Source organism: Triticum dicoccoides, chromosome 4A (assembly GCF_002162155.2).
Source record: "Triticum dicoccoides isolate Atlit2015 ecotype Zavitan chromosome 4A, WEW_v2.0, whole genome shotgun sequence".
NCBI classification, from domain to species: Eukaryota; Viridiplantae; Streptophyta; class Magnoliopsida; order Poales; family Poaceae; genus Triticum; species Triticum dicoccoides.
The window spans coordinates 589,554,449-589,569,565 of record NC_041386.1 but is presented as its reverse complement, the minus strand read 5'-3'; the positions used below and the strand labels follow the sequence as shown (position 1 = coordinate 589,569,565).

Genomic DNA, 15,117 nt, shown 5'->3' with positions numbered 1-15,117 from the left:
TGGGCGTGGGTCCTGATGTAGGCGAATGGAGACACCACTGTGGTCTGTAGCCAAAATCGACCCTTCAATCATAGTTCACTCACCAGAAAAGAAAATGCAGTCACAACACACGCGATCCCTTGATTTGGAATGAACTTGCCACCTTTTTACCATATATCTTAGTGACCCTACCACTGATTTGGAAGCAGCCTACCAGTCTTCAGACCAAAAGTAGACAAGAGCACATGCAGGTAACTTTTAGGCGATGCCGAGCTCCTTTCCTCGACCCTCCTTCTGCTCCATCTTGTAAGCAGACATGGAAGCAGCAGCAGACGAGGAGAGGCCCCTGCTACATCTGCAACCGCTGCTTAATCAGGTATACTGTCTTACACTCCACTTCTCTTCTTCTCTTACTCCTTGTCAGTCCTCCGCGAGAGATTTACAGTTTCAATTTTCCAAACTGGATGTCCTGGTACTGTGATGTAGGATGTAGGTTCAGAATACACCAGCGATGGATCTGTTGACATCAACAATCAGCCTGCTCTGAAGCACAACACAGGCAATTGGAGGGCGTGCTACATGATTTTAGGTACCAGACAAGAGCGATTCACTCATGCAAACTGCTCCTGTTTTTTCTCTTCTTCTCTTTTTGCTGCTGACCCCCTCAACGCATCTCAGGCGTCGAGTTTTGCGAATGCATCGCCTTCTTTGCAATCGCGTCCAACTTGGTGACCTACCTCACCACGGTGCTCCACGAAAGCAAGGTCGCCGCCGCGCGGGATGTCTCTGCCTGGGTTGGCGCATGCTTCCTCGCGCCACTTATTGGGGCCTTCTTGGCTGACACATATCTGGGAAGATACTGGACGATGGTTGTTTCCCTTTCGGTCTACACCATTGTAAGTACGGCTAGCACAGCACGGCTAACCCACCAGATCTCTGTAATGATAATTGCGACTCTCAACACTGCAAATTTGACAGGGGATGCTCGTGCTCACGGTCTCAGCATCAGTCCCGACATCCTACTACCATGGTGATGTTCATCATGCTGTGGTGGTGTACCTAGGACTTTATCTTGCCGGGCTTGGGAGCGCTGGCATCAAACCCTGCGCGTCGGCCTTCGGTGCCGACCAGTTCGACAGCGGGGACCTGACAGAGCTGGAGAAGAAGGGCTCCTTCTTCAACTGGTACTACTTCCTGCTCAATCTCGGCTCCCTTCTGTCGAGCACACTGCTTGTTTGGCTGCAGGACAATGGTTGGTGGGGGCTTAGTTTCGCGATCCCAACGGTGCTCATGGCCTTGGGCCTAGCAGCGTTTGTTGGTGGCTCCAGAGTGTACAGGTTCAGGAAACTGAGAGCAAGCCCATTCACGAGCATCTGTCAGGTGCTCGTTGCGGCCATCAGGAAGTGGCATGTGCAACTGCCAGATGATATATCGTCCTTGTACGAGCCGACCAGTTCGTCATCAGCACCTGAATCAAGTCACAATATTCAGCATACGAATCAATTCAGGTACTTCAATTATTGCATTACTAAAATCAATCCATAGTCTAAATTTGACATTTAGAAACAAGTTATTTCATTGAGCTATGACATCTTTTTGTGCAATTGTGAGGTGTGACATCTTTTTTGCAAGCACAAAAGATATCAGAAAATGAGTAGGGCGTTTTGGTGACCGAGCACCATGGAGCCCTTTATTTTTGAAAAATTCAAAATTCAAACTTTTTAACTTCAAAAATTTCTGAAAATAAATATGCAACTATACACGGATGAAATGTATGTGCATGTAAAAATTCAAGATGAAATACTTCGAAATGCGACCTACACAAAAAAGACAAATTTCTGAACTTTGAGGATGAATAGTAACATGTGTTAAAAAGCCTCGGATTTGTCTTTTTTGCACAGCTTTCATTTCAACGTATTTCATCCTAAAAATTTACACACATGTGTGTTATGCCTCCATGTATATCTGTAATTTTTTTCAGATTTTTTTGAATTGTAAAAATATGAATTTTCATGAATTTTGTGTTTTTCAAAAACCGGCCTCCATGGAGGCCGAGCTCCAAAAGGCATTTTCGTCAGAAAATTTGCTACAAAACGATATCTAGAAACTGCATCTATGAGTAGACTTAAAGTGCGAGACCTTACCTCTTATATATAAGTTATAATTATGTGATTGCATTCTTCAGGTTTCTAGACAAGGCTGCCGCGGTGCTGCCCCCGTTAGACAAGACATGCACGGCGTTGCCGATGTGTTCATGGAGTTTCTGCACAGTGACCCAAGTTGAGGAGCTGAAGATACTGCTACGGATGTTACCCGTCTGGGCGTCGTTCGTGATCTTCTACGAAGATCTTTATCGGTCAGACCGCATAACAATATACGTTGTTCCCTTTGTCATCGGTATGTTACTTGCCCGAGATTCGATCGTCGGTATCCAATACCTAGTTCAATCTCGTTACTGGCAAGTCTCTTTACTCGTTCCGTAATACATCATCTCACAACTAACATCTTAGTTATAATGCTTGCAAGGCTTATGTGATGTGTATTACCGAGAGGGCCCAGAGATACCTCTCCGACAATCGGAGTGACAAATCCTATTCTCGAAATACGCCAAGCCAACATCTACCATTGGAAACACCTGTAGTACTCCTTTATAATCAACCAGTTACGTTGTGACGTTTGGTAGCACCCAAAGTGTTCCTCCGGCAAACGGGAGTTGCATAATCTCATAGTCACAGGAACATGTATAAGTCATGAAGAAAGCAATAGCAACATACTAAACGATCGGGTGCCAAGATAATGGAATGGGTCATGTCAATCAGATCATTCAACTAATGATGTGACCTCGTTAATCAAATAACAACACATTGTTCATGGTTAGGAAACATAACCATCTTTGATTAACGAGCTAGTCTAGTAGAGGCATACTAGTGACACTCTGTTTGTCTATGTATTCACACATGTATTATGTTTCCGGTTAATACAATTCTAGCATGAATAATAAACATTTATCATGATGTAAGGAAATAAATAATAACTTTATTACTGCCTCTAGGGCATATTTCCTTTAGTCTCCCACTTGCACTAGAGTCAATAATCTAGATTACACAGTAATGATTCTAACACCCATGGAGCCTTGGTGCTGATCATGTTTTGCTCGTGGAAGAGGCTTAGTCAACGGGTCTGCAACATTCAGATCCGTATGTATCTTGCAAATCTCTATGTCTCCCACCTGGACTAGATCCCGAATGGAGTTGAAGCGTCTCTTGATGTGTTTGGTCCTTTTGTGAAATCTGGATTCCTTTGCTAAGGCAATTGCACCAGTATTGTCACAAAAGATTTTCATTGGACCCGATGCACTAGGTATGACACCTAGATCGGATATGAACTCCTTCATCCAGAGTCCTTCGTTCGCTGCTTCCGAAGCAGCTATGTACTCCGCTTCACATGTAGATCCCGCTACGACGATTTGTTTAGAACTGCACCAACTGACAGCTCCACCGTTTAAAGTAAACACGTATCTGGTTTGCGATTTAGAATCGTCCGGATCAGTGTCAAAGCTTGCATCAACGTAACCTCTTACGGTGAGCTCTTTGTCACCTCCATATACGAGAAACATATCCTTAGTCCTTTTCAGGTATTTCAGGATGTTCTTGACCGCTCTCCAGTGATCCACTCTTGGATTACTTTGGTACCTCCCTGCTAAACTTATAGCAAGGCACACATCAGGTCTGGTACACACCATTGCATACATGATAGAGCCTATGGCTGAAGCATAGGGAACATCTTTCATTTTCTCTCTATCTTCTGCAGTGGTCGGGCATTGAGTCTGACTCAACTTCACACCTTGTAACACAGGCAAGAACCCTTTCTTTGCTTGATCCATTTTGAACTTCTTCAAAATCTTGTCAAGGTATGTGCTTTGTGAAAGTCCAATTAAGCGTCTTGATCTATCTCTATAGATCTTAATGCCCAATATGTAAGCAGCTCCACCGAGGTCTTTCATTGAAAAACTCTTATTCAAGTATCCCTTTATGCTATCCAGAAATTCTATATCATTTCCAATCAGCAATATGTCATCCACATATAATATCAGAAATGCTACAGAGCTCCCACTCACTTTCTTGTAAATACAGGCTTCTCCAAACGTCTGTATAAAACCAAATGCTTTGATCACACTATCAAAGCGTTTATTCCAACTCCGAGAGGCTTGCACCAGTCCATAAATGGATCGCTGGAGCTTGCACACTTTGTTAGCTCCCTTTGGATCGACAAAACCTTCCGGTTGCATCATATACAACTCTTCTTCCAGAAATCCATTCAGGAATGCAGTTTTGACATCCATCTGCCATATTTCATAATCATAAAACGCGGCAATTGCTAACATGATTCGGACAGACTTAAGCATCGCTACGGGTGAGAAGGTCTCATCGTAGTCAACCCCTTGAACTTGTCGAAAACCTTTTGCAACAAGTCGAGCTTTATAGACAGTAACATTACCGTCAGCGTCAGTCTTTTTCTTGAAGATCCATTTATTCTCAATTGCTTGCCGACCATCGGGCAAGTCAACCAAAGTCCATACTTTGTTCTCATACATGGATCCCATCTCAGATTTCATGGCCTCAAGCCATTTTGCGGAATCTGGGCTCACCATCGCTTCTTCATAGTTTGTAGGTTCATCATGATCTAGTAGCATGACTTCCAGAATTGGATTACCATACCACTCTGGTGCGGATCTCACTCTGGTTGATCTACGTGGTTCAGTAGTATCTTGACCTGAAGTTTCATGATCATCATCATTAGCTTCCTTACTAATTGGTATAGGTGTCGCAGAAACAGTTTTCTGCGATGTACTATTTTCCAATAATGGAGCAGGTACAGTTACCTCGTCAAGTTCTACTTTCCTCCCACTCACTTCTTTCGAGAGAAACTCCTTCTCTAGAAATGATCCATTCTTAGCAACGAATGTCTTGCCTTCGTATCTGTGATAGAAGGTGTACCCAACAGTCTCCTTTGGGTATCCTATGAAGACACATTTCTCCGATTTGGGTTCGAGCTTATCAGGTTGAAGCTTTTTCACATAAGCATCGCAGCCCCAAACTTTAAGAAACGACAACTTCGGTTTCATGCCAAACCATAGTTCATAAGGCGTCGTCTCAACGGATTTTGATGGTGCCCTATTTAACGTGAATGCGGCCGTCTCTAAAGCATAACCCCAAAATGATAGCGGTAAATCAGCAAGAGACATCATAGATCGCACCATATCTAGTAAAGTACGATTACGACGTTTGGACACACCATTACGCTGTGGTGTTCCGGGTGGCGTGAGTTGCGAAACTATTCCACAATTTTTCAAATGTACACCAAACTCGTAACTCAAATATTCTCCTCCACGATCAGATCGTAGAAACTTTATTTTCTTGTTACGATGATTTTCAAATTCACTCTGAAATTCCTTGAACTTTTCAAATGTTTCAGACTTGTGTTTCATTAAGTAGATATACCCATATCTGCTTAAATCATCTGTGAAGGTGAGAAAATAACGATATCCGCCACGAGCCTCAATATTCATTGGACCACATACATCGGTATGTATGATTTCCAATAAATCTGTTGCTCTCTCCATAGTACCGGAGAACGGTGTTTTAGTCATCTTGCCCATGAGGCACGGTTCGCAAGTACCAAGTGATTCATAATCAAGTGGTTCCAAAAGTCCATCAGTATGGAGTTTCTTCATGCGCTTTACACCGATATGACCTAAACGGCAGTGCCACAAATAAGTTGCACTATCATTATCAACTCTGCATCTTTTGGCTTCTACATTATGAATATGTGTATCACTACTATCGAGATTTAACTAGAATAGACCACTCTTCAAGGGTGCATGACCATAAAAGATATTACTCATATAAATAGAACAACCATTATTCTCTGATTTAAATGAATAACCGTCTCGCATTAAACAAGATCCAGATATAATGTTCATGCTCAACGCTGGCACCAAATAACAATTATTTAGGTCTAATATTAATCCCGAAGGTAGATGTAGAGGTAGCGTGCCGACTGCGATCACATCGACTTTGGAACCGTTTCCCACGCGCATCGTCACCTCGTCCTTTGCCAGTGTCCGCTTATTCCGTAGTCCCTGTTTCGAGTTGCAAATATTAGCAACAGAACCACTATCAAATACCCAGGTGCTACTGCGAGCTCTAGTAAGGTACACATCAATAACATGTATATCACATATACCTTTGTTCACCTTGCCATCCTTCTTATCCGCCAAATACTTGGGGCAGTTCCGCTTCTAGTGACCAGTCTGCTTGCAGTAGAAGCACTCAGTTTCAGGCTTAGGTCCAGACTTGGGTTGCTTCTCCTGAGCAGCAACTTGCTTGCTGTTCTTCTTGAAGTTCCCCTTCTTCTTCCCTTTGCCCTTTTTCTTGAAACTAGTGGTCTTTTTGACCATCAACACTTGATGCTCCTTCTTGATTTTTACCTCCGCAGCTTTCAGCATTGCGAAGAGCTCGGGAATAGTCTTGTTCATCCCTTGCATATTATAGTTCATCACGAAGCTCTTGTAGCTTGGTGGCAGTGATTGGAGAATTCTGTCAATGACGCAATCATCTGGAAGATTAACTCCCATCTGAATCAAGTGATTATTATACCCAGACATTTTGAGTATATGCTCACTGACAGAACTGTTCTCCTCCATCTTGCAGCTATAGAACTTATTGGAGACTTCATATCTCTCAATTCGGGCATTTGCTTGAAATATTAACTTCAACTCCTGGAACATCTCATATGCTCCATGACGTTCAAAACGCCGTTGAAGTCCCGATTCTAAGCCGTAAAGCATGGCACACTGAACTATCGAGTAGTCATCAGCTTTGCTCTGCCAGACGTTCATAACATCTGGTGTTGCTCCAGCAGCAGGCCTGGCACCCAGCGGTGCTTCCAGGACGTAATTCTTCTGTGCAGCAATGAGGATAATCCTCAGGTTACGGACCCAGTCCGTGTAATTGCTACCATCATCTTTCAACTTTGCTTTCTCAAGGAACGCATTAAAATTCAATGGAACAACAGCACGAGCCATCTATCTACAATCAACATAAACAAGCAAGATACTATCAGGTACTAAGTTCATGATAAGTTTAAGTTCAGTTAATCAAAATTACTTAAGAACTCCCACTTAGATAGACATCCCTCTAATCCTCTAAGTGATCACGTGATCCAAATCAACTAAACCATAACCGATCATCACGTGAGATGGAGTAGTTTTCAATGGTGAACATCGTTATGTTGATCATATCTACTATATGATTCACGCTCGACCTTTCGGTCTCTGTGTTCCGAGGCCATATCTGCATATGCTAGGCTCGTCAAGTTTAACCTGAGTATTCTGCGTGCGCAAAACTGGCTAGCACCCGTTGTAGATGGACGTAGAGCTTACCACACCCGATCATCACGTGGTGTCTGGGCACGACGAACTTTGGCAACAGTGCATACTCAGGGAGAACACTTCTTGATAATTTAGTGAGAGATCATCTTATAATGCTACCGTCAATCAAAGCAAGATAAGATGCATAAAAGGATAAACATCACATGCAATCAATATAAGTGATATGATATGGCCATCATCATCTTGTGCTTGTGATCTCCATCTCCGAAGCACCATCATGATCACCATCGTCACCGGCACGACACCTTGATCTCCATCGTAGCATCGTTGTCGTCTCGCCAATCTTATGCTCCACGACTATCACTACCGCTTAGCAATAAAGTAAAGCATTACATCGCGATTGCATTGCATACAATAAAACGACAACCATATGGCTCCTTCCAGTTGCCGATAACTTGGTTACAAAACATGATCATCTCATACAATAAAATTTAGCATCATGTCTTGGCCATATCACATCACAACATGCCCTACAAAAACAAGTTAGACGTCCTCTACTTTGTTGTTGCAAGTTTTACGTGGCTGCTACGGGCTTAAGCAAGAACTCATCTCACCTACGCATCAAAACCACAACGATAGTTTGTCAAATAGACTCCGTTTTAACCTTCTCAAGGACCGGGCGTAGCCACACTTGGTTCAACTAAAGTTGGAGAGACAGTCGCCCGCAAGCCATCTATGTGCAAAGCACGTCGAGGGAACCGGTCTCGCGTAAGCGTACGCGTAAGGTTGGTCCGGGTCGTCTCGTCCAACAATACCGCCGAACCAAAGTATGACATGCTGGTAGGCAGTATGACTTGTATCGCCCACAACTCACTTGTGTTCTACTCGTGCAAATAATATCAAACCATAAAACCTAGGCTCGGATGCCACTGTTGGGGAACGTAGTAATTTCAAAAAAATTCCTACGCACACGCAAGATCATGGTGATGCATAGCAACGAGGGGGAGAGTCTGATCTACGTACCCTTGTAGATCGCAACGGAAGCGTTGACACAACATAGAGGAAGTAGTCGTACGTCTTCTTCCCGATCCGACCGATCCAAGCACCGTTACTCCGGCACCTCCGAGTTCTTAGCACACGTTCAGCTCGATGACGATCCTCGGGCTCCGATCCAGCAAAGCGTCGAGGAAGAGTTCCGTCAGCACGACGGCGTGGTGACGATCTTGATGTACTACCGACGCAGGGCTTCGCCTAAGCACTACAACGGTGTGATCGAGGTGGAATTTGGTGGCAGGGGGCACCGCACACGGCTAAGGAACGATCTCAAGGATCAACTTGTGTGTCTAGAGGTGCCCCCTGCCCCCGTATATAAAGGTTGCCAGGGGGAGGGCTGGCCGGCCAAGGAGGGAGGCGCAGGAGAGTCCTACTCCCTCTGGGAGTAGGATTCCCCCTCCAATCCTAGTCCAACTAGGATTCCTCGGAGGGGAAAAGAGGAGGAGGTGGCCGGCCACCTCTCCTAGTCCTAATAGGACTAGGGGAAGGGGGAGGCGCGCAGCCCATCTAGGGCAGCCCCTTCCCTTTTCCACTAAGGCCCATTATGGCCCATATAGCTCCCGGGGGGTTCCGGTAACCCTCCCGGTATTCCGGTAAAATCCCGATTTCACCTGGAACACTTCCGATGTCCAAACATAGGCTTCCAATATATTAATCTTTACGTCTCGACCATTTCGAGACTCCTTGTCATGTCCGTGATCACATCCGGGACTCCGAACAACCTACGGTTCATCAAAATGCATAAACTCATAATAACTGTCATCGTAACGTTAAGCGTGCGGACCCTACGGTTCGAGAACAATGTAGACATGACCGAGACACGTCTCCGGTCAATAACCAATAGCGGGACCTGGATGCCCATATTGGCTCCAACATATTCTACGAAGATCTTTATCGGTCAGACCGCATAACAACATACGTTGTTCCCTTTGTCATCGGTATGTTACTTGCCCGAGATTCGATCGTCGGTATCCAATACCTAGTTCAATCTCGTTACTGGCAAGTCTCTTTACTCGTTCCGTAATACATCATCTCACAACTAACATCTTAGTTATAATGCTTGCAAGGCTTATGTGATGTGTATTACCGAGAGGGCCCAGAGATACCTCTCCGACAATCGGAGTGACAAATCCTATTCTCGAAATACGCCAACCCAACATCTACCATTGGAAACACCTGTAGTACTCCTTTATAATCACCCAGTTATGTTGTGACGTTTGGTAGAACCCAAAGTGTTCCTCCGGCAAACGGGAGTTGCATAATCTCATAGTCACAGGAACATGTATAAGTCATGAAGAAAGCAATAGCAACATACTAAACGATCGGGTGCCAAGCTAATGGAATGGGTCATGTCAATCAGATAATTCAACTAATGATGTGACCTCGTTAATCAAATAACAACACATTGTTCATGGTTAGGAAACATAACCATCTTTGATTAACGAGCTAGTCTAGTAGAGGCATACTAGTGACACTCTGTTTGTCTATGTATTCACACATGTATTATGTTTCTGGTTAATACAATTCTAGCATGAATAATAAACATTTATCATGATGTAAGGAAATAAATAATAACTTTATTATTGCCTCTAGGGCATATTTCCTTCAGTCTCCCACTTGCACTAGAGTCAATAATCTAGATTACACAGTAATGATTCTAACACCCATGGAGCCTTGGTGCTGATCATGTTTTGCTCGTGGAAGAGGCTTAGTCAACGAGTCTGCAACATTCAGATCCGTATGTATCTTGCAAATCTCTATGTCTCCCACCTGGACTAGATCCCGGATGGAGTTGAAGCGTCTCTTGATGTGTTTGGTCCTTTTGTGAAATCTGGATTCCTTTGCTAAGGCAATTGCACCAGTATTGTCACAAAAGATTTTCATTGGACCCGATGCACTAGGTATGACACCTAGATCGGATATGAACTCCTTCATCCAGACTCCTTCGTTCGCTGCTTCCGAAGCAGCTATGTACTCCGCTTCACATGTAGATCCCGTTACGACGCTTTGTTTATAACTGCACCAACTGACAGCTCCACCGTTTAAAGTAAACACGTATCCGGTTTGCGATTTAGAATCGTCCGGATCAGTGTCAAAGCTTGCATCAACGTAACCTCTTACGGTGAGCTCTTTATCACCTCCATATACGAGAAACATATCCTTAGTCCTTTTCAGGTATTTCAGGATGTTCTTGACCGCTGTCCAGTGATCCACTCCTGGATTACTTTGGTACCTCCCTGCTAAACTTATAGCAAGGCACACATCAGGTCTGGTACACAGCATTGCATACATGATAGAGCCTATGGCTGAAGCATAGGGAACATCTTTCATTTTCTCTCTATCTTCTGCAGTGGTCGGGCATTGAGTCTGACTCAACTTCACACCTTGTAACACAGGCAAGAACCCTTTCTTTGCTTGATCCATTTTGAACTTCTTCAAAATCTTGTCAAGGTATGTGCTTTGTGAAAGTCCAATTAAGCGTCTTGATCTATCTCTATAGATCTTAATGCCCAATATGTAAGCAGCTTCACCGAGGTCTTTCATTGAAAAACTCTTATTCAAGTATCCCTTTATGCTATCCAGAAATTCTATATCATTTCCAATCAGCAATATGTCATCCACATATAATATCAGAAATGCTACAGAGCTCCCACTCACTTTCTTGTAAATACAGGCTTCTCCAAACGTCTGTATAAAACCAAATGCTTTGATCACACTATCAAAGCGTTTATTCCAACTCCGAGAGGCTTGCACCAGTCCATAAATGGATCGCTGGAGCTTGCACACTTTGTTAGCTCCCTTTGGATCGACAAAACCTTCCGGTTGCATCATATACAACTCTTCTTCCAGAAATCCATTCAGGAATGCAGTTTTGACATCCATCTGCCATATTTCATAATCATAAAATGCGGCAATTGCTAACATGATTCGGACAGACTTAAGCATCGCTACGGGTGAGAAGGTCTCATCGTAGTCAACCCCTTGAACTTGTCGAAAACCTTTTGCAACAAGTCGAGCTTTATAGACAGTAACATTACCGTCAGCGTCAGTCTTTTTCTTGAAGATCCATTTATTCTCAATTGCTTGCCGACCATCGGGCAAGTCAACCAAAGTCCATACTTTGTTCTCATACATGGATCCCATCTCAGATTTCATGGCCTCAAGCCATTTTGCGGAATCTGGGCTCACCATCGCTTCTTCATAGTTTGTAGGTTCATCATGATCTAGTAGCATGACTTCCAGAATTGGATTACCGTACCACTCTGGTGCGGATCTCACTCTGGTTGATCTACGTGGTTCAGTAGTATCTTGACCTGAAGTTTCATGATCATCATCATTAGCTTCCTTACTAATTGGTATAGGTGTCGCAGAAACAGTTTTCTGCGATGTACTATTTTCCAATAATGGAGCAGGTACAGTTACCTCGTCAAGTTCTACTTTCCTCCCACTCACTTCTTTCGAGAGAAACTCCTTCTCTAGAAATGATCCATTCTTAGCAACGAATGTCTTGCCTTCGTATCTGTGATAGAAGGTGTACCCAACAGTCTCCTTTGGGTATCCTATGAAGACACATTTCTCCGATTTGGGTTCGAGCTTATCAGGTTGAAGCTTTTTCACATAAGCATCGCAGCCCCAAACTTTAAGAAACGACAACTTCGGTTTCATGCCAAACCATAGTTCATAAGGCGTCGTCTCAACGGATTTTGATGGTGCCCTATTTAACGTGAATGCGGCCGTCTCTAAAGCATAACCCCAAAATGATAGCAGTAAATTAGCAAGAGACATCATAGATCGCACCATATCTAGTAAAGTACGATTACGACGTTTGGACACACCATTACGCTGTGGTGTTCCGGGTGGCGTGAGTTGCGAAACTATTCCACAATTTTTCAAATGTACACCAAACTCGTAACTCAAATATTCTCCTCCACGATCAGATCGTAGAAACTTTATTTTCTTGTTACGATGATTTTCAACTTCACTCTGAAATTCCTTGAACTTTTCAAATGTTCCAGACTTGTGTTTCATTAAGTAGATATACCCATATCTGCTTAAATCATCTGTGAAGGTGAGAAAATAACGATATCCGCCACGAGCCTCAATATTCATCGGACCACATACATCGGTATGTATGATTTCCAATAAATTTGTTGCTCTCTCCATAGTACCGGAGAACGGTGTTTTAGTCATCTTGCCCATGAGGCACGGTTCGCAAGTACCAAGTGATTCATAATCAAGTGGTTCCAAAAGTCCATCAGTATGGAGTTTCTTCATGCGCTTTACACCGATATGACCTAAACGGCAGTGCGACAAATAAGTTGCACTATCATTATCAACTCTGCATCTTTTGGCTTCTACATTATGAATATGTGTATCACTACTATCGAGATTTAACAAGAATAGACCACTCTTCAAGGGTGCATGACCATAAAAGATATTACTCATATAAATAGAACAACCATTATTCTCTGATTTAAATGAATAACCGTCTCGCATTAAACAAGATACATATATAATGTTCATGCTCAACGCTGGCACCAAATAACAATTATTTAGGTCTAATATTAATCCTGATGGTAGATGTAGAGGTAGCGTGTCGACCGCGATCACATCGACTTTGGAACCGTTTCCCACGCGCATCGTCACCTCGTCCTTTGCCAGTGTCCGCTTATTCCGTAGTCCCTGTTTCGAGTTGCAAATATTAGCAACAGAACCAGTATCAAATACCCAGGTGCTACTGCGAGCTCTAGTAAGGTACACATCAACAACATGTATATCACATATACCTTTGTTCACCTTGCCATCCTTCTTATCCGCCAAATACTTGGGGCAGTTCCGCTTCCAGTGACCAGTCTGCTTGCAGTAGAAGCACTCAGTTTCAGGCTTAGGTCCAGACTTGGGTTTCTTCTCCTGAGGAGCAACTTGCTTGTTGTTCTTCTTGAAGTTCCCCTTCTTCTTCCCTTTGCCCTTTTTCTTGAAACTAGTGGTCTTGTTGACCATCAACACTTGATGCTCCTTCTTGATTTTTACCTCCGCAGCTTTCAGCATTGCGAAGAGCTCAGGAATAGTCTTGTTCATCCCTTGCATATTATAGTTCATCACGAAGCTCTTGTAGCTTTGTGGCAGTGATTGGAGAATTCTGTCAATGACGCAATCATCTGGAAGATTAACTCCCATCTGAATCAAGTGATTATTATACCCAGACATTTTGAGTATATGCTCACTGACAGAACTGTTCTCCTCCATCTTGCAGCTATAGAACTTATTGGAGACTTCATATCTCTCAATTTGGGCATTTGCTTGAAATATTAACTTCAACTCCTGGAACATCTCATATGCTCCATGACGTTCAAAACGACGTTGAAGTCCTGATTCTAAGCCGTAAAGCATGGCACACTGAACGTTCATAACATCTGGTGTTGCTCCAGCAGCAGGCCTGGCACCCAGCGGTGCTTCCAGGACGTAATTCTTCTGTGCAGCAATGAGGATAATCCTCAGGTTACGGACCCAGTCCGTGTAATTGCTACCATCATCTTTCAACTTTGCTTTCTCAAGGAACGCATTAAAATTCAACGGAACAACAGCACGAGCCATCTATCTACAATCAATAAAAACAAGCAAGATACTATCAGGTACTAAGTTCATGATAAGTTTAAGTTCAGTTAATCAAAATTACTTAAGAACTCCCACTTAGATAGACATCCCTCTAATCCTCTAAGAGATCACGTGATCCAAATCAACTAAACCATAACCGATCATCACGTGAGATGGAGTAGTTTTCAATGGTGAACATCGTTATGTTGATCATATCTACTATATGATTCATGCTCGACCTTTCGGTCTCTGTGTTCCGAGGCCATATCTGCATATGCTAGGCTCGTCAAGTTTAACCTGAGTATTCTGCATGCGCAAAACTGGCTTGCACCCGTTGTAGATGGACGTAGAGCTTATCACACCCGATCATCACGTGCTGTCTGGGCACGACGAACTTTGGCAATGGTGCATACTCAGGGAGAACACTTCTTGATAATTTAGTGAGAGATCATCTTATAAAGCTACCGTCAATCAAAGCAAGATAAGATGCATAAAAGGATAAACATCACATGCAATCAATATAAGTGATATGATATGGCCATCATCATCTTGTGCTTGTGATCTCCATCTCCGAAGCACCGTCATGATCACCATTGTCACCGGCACGACACCATGATCTCCATCGTAGCATCGTTGTCATCTCGCCAATCTTATGCTCCATGACTATCACTACCGCTTAGCAATAAAGTAAAGCATTACATCGCGATTGCATTGCATACAATAAAACGACAACCATATGGCTCCTGCCAGTTGCCGATAACTTGGTTACAAAACATGATCATCTCATACAATAAAATTTAGCATCATGTCTTGGCCATATCACATCACAACATGCCCTGCAAAAACAAGTTAGACGTCCTCTACTTTGTGATTATAAAGGAGTACTACAGGTGTCTCCAAAGGTACATGTTGGGTTGGCGTATTTCGAGATTAGGTTTTGTCACTCCGATTGTCGGAGAGGTATCTCTGGGCCCTCTCGGTAATGCACATCACTTAAGCCTTGCAAGCATTGCAACTAAATGAGTTAGTTGCGGGATGATGTATTACAGAACGAGTAAAGAGACTTGCCAGTAACGAGATTGAACTAGGTATTGGAA

The 15,117-nt window shown here is 43.3% G+C and overlaps 1 protein-coding gene across 1 annotated transcript in view; it reads left to right on the top strand.

Moving 5' to 3' along the window:
• The first annotated feature begins 221 nt into the window (after positions 1-221).
• The window catches only part of LOC119283715 (protein NRT1/ PTR FAMILY 8.3-like), a 44,245-nt gene continuing 29,349 nt past the window's right edge, over positions 222-15,117 (top strand). Inside the window, exons 1-5 of the mRNA XM_037563145.1 lie at positions 222-355; positions 466-568; positions 658-875; positions 958-1,487; positions 2,165-2,335. Coding sequence (XP_037419042.1) covers positions 296-355; positions 466-568; positions 658-875; positions 958-1,487; positions 2,165-2,335 — 1,082 coding nt within the window. The 5' untranslated portion in view covers positions 222-295. The remainder of the gene's footprint in view (positions 356-465; positions 569-657; positions 876-957; positions 1,488-2,164; positions 2,336-15,117) is intronic.